This window comes from Octopus bimaculoides, chromosome 15 (genome assembly GCF_001194135.2).
Source record: "Octopus bimaculoides isolate UCB-OBI-ISO-001 chromosome 15, ASM119413v2, whole genome shotgun sequence".
NCBI lineage: Eukaryota > Metazoa > Mollusca > Cephalopoda > Octopoda > Octopodidae > Octopus > Octopus bimaculoides.
Window position 1 is genome coordinate 44,472,412 of NC_068995.1, and position 6,459 is coordinate 44,478,870.

The 6,459-nt window shown below is 38.1% G+C and overlaps 1 protein-coding gene across 3 annotated transcripts in view; it reads left to right on the top strand.

The window, feature by feature from the left end:
* LOC106878535 (U1 small nuclear ribonucleoprotein A) overlaps positions 1-6,459 on the top strand; it is a 16,885-nt gene continuing 10,426 nt past the window's right edge. For all 3 annotated transcript variants that reach the window (XR_001410510.2, XR_001410511.2, XM_014927774.2), the window contains exons 1-5: positions 1-181; positions 1,172-1,250; positions 2,338-2,510; positions 3,751-3,899; positions 4,643-4,755. Coding sequence is in view for 1 of the 3 variants with exons in the window: in XM_014927774.2 (XP_014783260.1) it covers positions 1,187-1,250; positions 2,338-2,510; positions 3,751-3,899; positions 4,643-4,755 (499 nt within the window). In the remaining 2 variants the exon portion in view is untranslated. The remainder of the gene's footprint in view (positions 182-1,171; positions 1,251-2,337; positions 2,511-3,750; positions 3,900-4,642; positions 4,756-6,459) is intronic.

Here is a 6,459-nt window from a genome sequence, read left to right on the forward strand (position 1 = left end):
CGGATGACCCACGAGGCAGAGAGAAAAGCTGCTGTTTGTATTTGCTCTTCCGTGTGTTGAATAATACATACATATATATATATATATATGTATATATATATATATTTATTTAGCACATATTGTTGCTGATATACACTTGAATATCTAAGTACAGTTGTTCATCATATATTTCTGTTAAAAGGTGAGTATTGATTCATTTATCAGATTTTATTCAGCAATTTTGAACTATTAACCGAATTTACCTCGATATGGCGTCGATTTCACTTTATATATACATATATATATATATATATATATATATATATATATATATATATATATATATAAGCTTTATATGATCTGCAACGTGTGTGTATGTGCATATATATATATATATATAAATAAATAAATATAGGTACTACTATAGACTATATATTATTAATTTAAAATACAGAGATGCCTATAGTAAGACATCTAACCCGCCAGAAAGAGCAGCCAAAAACTCTATACCACAATTAGGAATTATATAGCTTGCGCGGGTGCGCGTTGGGGACCATTCTTCTTTAGTGGTACCTATATATCCTAAATTTTGTGCAGATCTACGTATATCTCGTCTATAATTTCATTGTTTTACATAAGCTAAGTCTGAAACAACCGTTATTTTATATTTATTGAAAAAGAGCAACTAACTAGTAACATACAAGGGTCCCGGAATATTGACTTAACGTTACGAGGGGGTCAGACTCAATTTTTTTAAAGAAATACGAAATTTGCGTATGCCTTAAACAGTCTATTGTTTTAGAATTATTTCGGTATTCTTTCGATTCAAGAATTCACAGAGGATGTTGTTGGGGGGGGGGGTCCTTGTATCCCACTAAACAAAGTGGTAAAATAGTAGGGGGTGGGAGAAGAATTCTTTAAATAAATAAAACTGAGGTCTGTTCCCATCCCCAGTTGTAATACAAGGGGGAACACTGATATTCTTATGAAATTTTAATCAACCGGGGACCCTGCATTGAGACAGTTTATACATGAGCTCATACACTTGTGCGTTTGAATAAGCTTTTTTAAAGGAAATTTTAAGTTAACAATTTGAAATCGATGTCATATATTCTACAGTCAACAACAATCCCTACTTCTTGAAACTCTCTAGTAATTAATTCTACTAATATTTCTTAAATTTCTTTTCCAGCCATTTTCAACCACTATGGACATCAGACCAAACCACACAATTTATATTAACAATTTGAATGAAAGTATTAAGAAAGATGGTAAGTCGACTAGCTTTGCTTTGGAATTTAGTGAAGTATCATTCAGATGGTAACAGATTAACAAGGACCTAAAGACAAACTAGATTTCTTTTACAGGTCCAATAATTTGGGTGGTGATTAGAAGTTCCCATTATGTAATAACATTCCAGTATGTGGATTACTACAACTCTTGAAGTGTATTTAATGTAAGAACCTGGAATTTTGGGTTTCATAAATTCTTTTGGAGCCCCATCACATCTTCACTTTCTTTTGCTCACTCCAACTGAGTAGCCCCATATCTCCTCTACTGCAAGACCTTTATTTCTGTCCCTCTTCATACTATTAACCTCATCGCCTGGCACAAAGCCATCTCCTTCAATACTGCTACCCAAGAAGTTTTGCAAGTAACTTGGTGATGTCACTGCTGCCAATGCCATCATCATCATCGTTGTTTAACGTCCGCTTTCCATGCTAGCATGGGTTGGACGATTTGACTGAGGACTGGTAAAACCAGATGGCTACACCAGGCTGCAATCTGATTTGGCAGAGTTTCTACAGCTGGGTGCCCTTCCTAACGCCAACCACTCCGAGAGTGTAGTGGGTGCTTTTACATGCCACCGGCATGAAGGCCAGTCAGGCGGTACTGGCAACGGCCATGCTCAAAGTGGTGTATTTTACGTGCCACCTGCACAGGAGCCAGGAAGGCGATGCTGGGCACAGGTGCCATGACGGTTTCGCTTTCGCTTGCCCCACGTTTCCAATGAAGGAGACGACGTTGGCATGGGTGCCATGTAAAATGCATTCAGTACACTGTAAAGTGGTTGGCATCATGAAGAACGTCCAACTGTAGAAAGTGTATGCTAAAACAGGTAGTAGAGATTGGTACAAGTTTTCTCACTTGCCTACTCCTGTCTCACTGCCCAACCCATGCCAGCATGGAAGGGAAGACATTGGATAATAATGATTCTACATTACGTTGCTTTGTCATGTTTGTTAGCCTTAATTTACTTCTGCTAACTCTTGATCTACATCCAATCTTTTCTATTCTCCAATATATTTTTATATTTCTATAATTCTCTGATTGTACTCTGTATTTTTTTTTTTTCAGAACTAAAGAAATCTTTATATGCAATTTTCTCACAATTTGGCCAAATTCTTGACATTGTTGCCTTAAAAACTTTGAAATGTCGAGGACAAGCTTTTGTAATTTTTAAAGACATCAACAGTGCCACAAATGCTCTCCGGTCAATGCAAGGCTTCCCGTTCTATGACAAACCAATGGTAAGATCAACATTTCATGTCTTCTTAATGTGTGTTTGTGTCTTTCTTACATGTGGCTAGATTTTATCAATTCTTAATCATCATTAATGCCTGGTTCTTTAAGCTTGCATGGGTCAGGTAGATTTTATGCAGCCAGATACCCCTTCCTGTTGCCAATCCTCCCCTGTTCCTAAGCAAAGTAATATTTCACCATGGAGGACAGTATATGAACAACATGGCTCATATGACAGTGATACTCATTTGCAATCATCATAGGATGTCTACCCAAGGGGTACACACACACACGACAGCTTCTTTCAGTTTCTATGTACCAAATCTATCCACAAGGCCTTGGTCAGCCTGGGACTCTAATAGAAGACATCTTATGACCACTTATGTTTGGGAAACAAGCTTTTCAACCACACAGCCATGTCTGTACCTTCAACATGTACATATAAACGAGGTAGTGAGCTAGCAGAATTGTTAACATGTCAGATGAAATACTTAACAGCATTTCATTCATCTTTATGTTTTGAGTTCAATTTCCACCAATGTCGACTTTGCTTTTCATCCTTTAGGGGTTGATATAATCAGCTTATGCCCCTCCCCTGAAATTACTGGCCCTGTGCCAAGTTTTGAAATCAATATACACATATAGAATTACACTGTCTGGTCAAAATCTTTGTTTTGCCTTTCTTTATGAAATCCTTAATATACAGGATTTGTCCTCTTTTTAATTCTTTTGATACCAAAAGAACTTGATGATACCCCAACTTCTATTTAAAAGGATCTGAATTAAAACCATTCCACAATCATTTATTTTCCAACTATCAGCTTAAGAATGGTAAAGTTATTTCACTAAATTTGTATCTCTTTTCTAAATTAATTGAAATACATTCACTGTGTTTTTGCAAGAATATTCTGCTTCTAATCACACTATAGTTTGGTTTAGAATTTTGCTTTACAACCACATCTTTGGCGTTAGGAAGGGCATCCAGCTGTAGAAACTCTGTCAAATCAGACTGGAGCCTGGTGTTGCCATCCGGTTTCACCAGTCCTCAGTCAAATCGTCCAACCCATGCTAGCATGGAAAGCGGACGTTAAACGATGATGATGATGATGATGATGATGTTAGCAAAAGGGCTAAGGACCCTATTATGTAGCTTTAGTCTTGTCTTTTCAAACTGGAATGTATCCTTGATTTTGTATTTTTACTTGAAAAATAATAATAAATGGCTAATGTTTTCATTTGTTTTACCAGAGAATACAGTATTCCAAGAAAGATTCTGATATCATTGCGAAGATGAAAGGTACCTATACAGAAAGACCAAAAAAGAAAAAAGATGATGAGCCAGAAAATAAGAAACGCAAGAAGGGAGCTTCCCAACAGGCTGTTGCCGCTGCTGCTAAGTGAGTCGGGGTTGTTTATTTATTTATTTTTTTATGTTACACTTCTTCATATTATATCGTATCTTAAAGCGTCCAAAGATGGCTGACCTGTCTCTCCAGGGATAAGAAATACTTCCAGCTGTAAGCAATTGTTGAGTCTGTATAAAGACCCAAATTCGTCACATAGTTGTATGGTTAAGAATTTTGCTTCACAGCCACATGATTCCTGGTTCAATTCCATTGTGCAGTTCCAGGTTTTTTTGGGGTTTTTTACTGCTGTTAAAGCCCACAATATAGATCAAGTAATAAACTATCAATGGAACCTCTTTATGAATGCTTGATCTGCTAAATGTAGCAAGCTATTCTGCTTCTAATCACACTATAGTTTGGTTAAGAATTTTGCTTTACAACCACATGGTTCCTGGTTCAATTCCATTGTGTAGTTTGTTTTTTGTACTGCTGTTATAGCTCACAGTATAAACCAAGTAATAACCCAACATAGAAACCTCTTAATGGTTCCTTGATCTACTAATAGTTTCAACCAATTCTGCTTCTAATCACACCTTGCAGTTTTAAAGAAAAAATCACATGGGATTGTCATGGGTGGGACGCCTTTGATTTAAAGGGCCTGCTGGGTTAAGATTGACTTGGGCTTGAACAAAAATTGAAGTGAAGTTGTCAAATGTTTTGATTAAAAACAGCTTTTTATGTCTTTTTTTAATTTTTTTATTGATCTGATATTATAAGCTATGTTTATGTTCCAGGGCCCAGGCAGCTGGTGTAGTACCACCTCCTATCCAACCCATTTCAGCAATGGCTGGTCAACCAGTTCCTCAACAACCTGTACTACAACAATTACAGCAGCCAGTTGTTCAAAGTAAGTGATTGTTTATCATTCATACTGTATAATCATCATCATCATTATCAATACTTGGAACTCAGTGTCTTCATTCAAATGCTGTTGTGCTTCCATGAATAAGGAAGTGTTTCTGTGGTCATAGCTTTTAGTTTTTTCTCAAACTTCCATCTCGTTATTTTCCCCCGTTTTTATGACCTAAACTCTTTTCAAGTCTAAAGTAAATTCATTCCTTTCGTCTTAATTTCTCCGTCTTCATAGTCCCTTACATTGAGTGGCTTCTTGCCTTGTTTGGAATTTTCAATTAAAACAATAAAGGGACCATTGACCGAGTAATGGCTGTTGACCAGTGCTGGCAGGAGTGGACATCTCTTTGTGGTTAAGAAGCTTGCTTCCTAACCATTTGGTTTTGGACTCGGTCTCATTTTGTAACACCTTAGGCAAATATCTTCAACTAGACCCTTAGGAGCCTTGTGGATTTGGTAGGTAGAAACTGAAAGAAGCCTGGTATGTGTGTGTGTGTGTGTGTGTTTATATTCATGTCTCAACACCCTGTGATGGTTGTAAGTGTGCATCACCATCATACAAGTGATGTCGTTTGCTTCCAGTCTTCCATGTCTGGTCATGGGGAAATATTACCTTGCATGGAAACCAGTGAGGGTTGGTAACAAGAAGGGCATCCAACCATAAAAAAAAAATCTGGCTCAAGGAATTCACCCTGACCCATGCAAGCATGACAAAGTAGATGGAGGGGTGAGAGGATATTTCTAATGAGATTTTGTTTATTACATCTAAGACAAGATGGGGGTCCCACTGCACTGATTCATCTCAACAGTTTGAGCTTCAGTACAGGCTCCACTTCTGTTTTTTTTAACATTGGTATGACTTAAGATATTACTGCAGTCTGATATAGGAGGCCCATCGCCATTGGAAGTGTCTCAAAAGTAGTTTAAAAAAAAAAAAAGGGAATCATGAATCAGTAAGACAGTTCCTAATTGGTTGATCCATTATTTATTTGTGGCATAAGCAAATAGAAAAATTGATTTAAACAATGTGAAGGCACATGGCTTAGTGGTTAGGGTGTTGGACTCCTGATTGTAAGATTGTGGTTTCAATTCCTGGACTGGGCATTGTGTTGTGTTTTTGAGCAAAACACTTCGTTCCTTGTTGCTCCTTTCCACTCAACTGGTAAAATCGAGTAGTCCTGTGATAGACCAGCACCCTGTCCACAGAGGAGTGTATACACCAGAAAAACCAGGAAACTGTCCCTATGCTCCTTACAGAGTAGTGTGGACTACCCAATATATTTCAACAGGAATATGGTAAATGGTTGGTCATGACTAGAACATCTTTGGTCATGTCTGCTCATTCATAGTTAAGCTCAAGCCTGTGGAGGCGCAATGGTCCAGTGGTTAGGGCAGTGGACTCATGGTCATAGGATCGTGCTTTCGATTCCCAGACCGGGCGTTGTGAGTGTTTATTGAGCGAAAACACCTAAAGCTCCACGAGGCTCCGGTAGGGGATGGTAGCCAACCCTGCTATACTCTTTCACCACAACTTTCTCTCACTCTCTCTTCCTGTTTCTGTTGTGCCTGTAATTCAAAGGGCCAGCCTTGTCGCGCTGAATATCCCCGAAAACTACGTTAAGGGCACACATGTCTGTGGAGTGCTCAGCCACTTGCACGTTAATTTCACGAGCAGGCTGTTCTGTTGATCAGATCAACT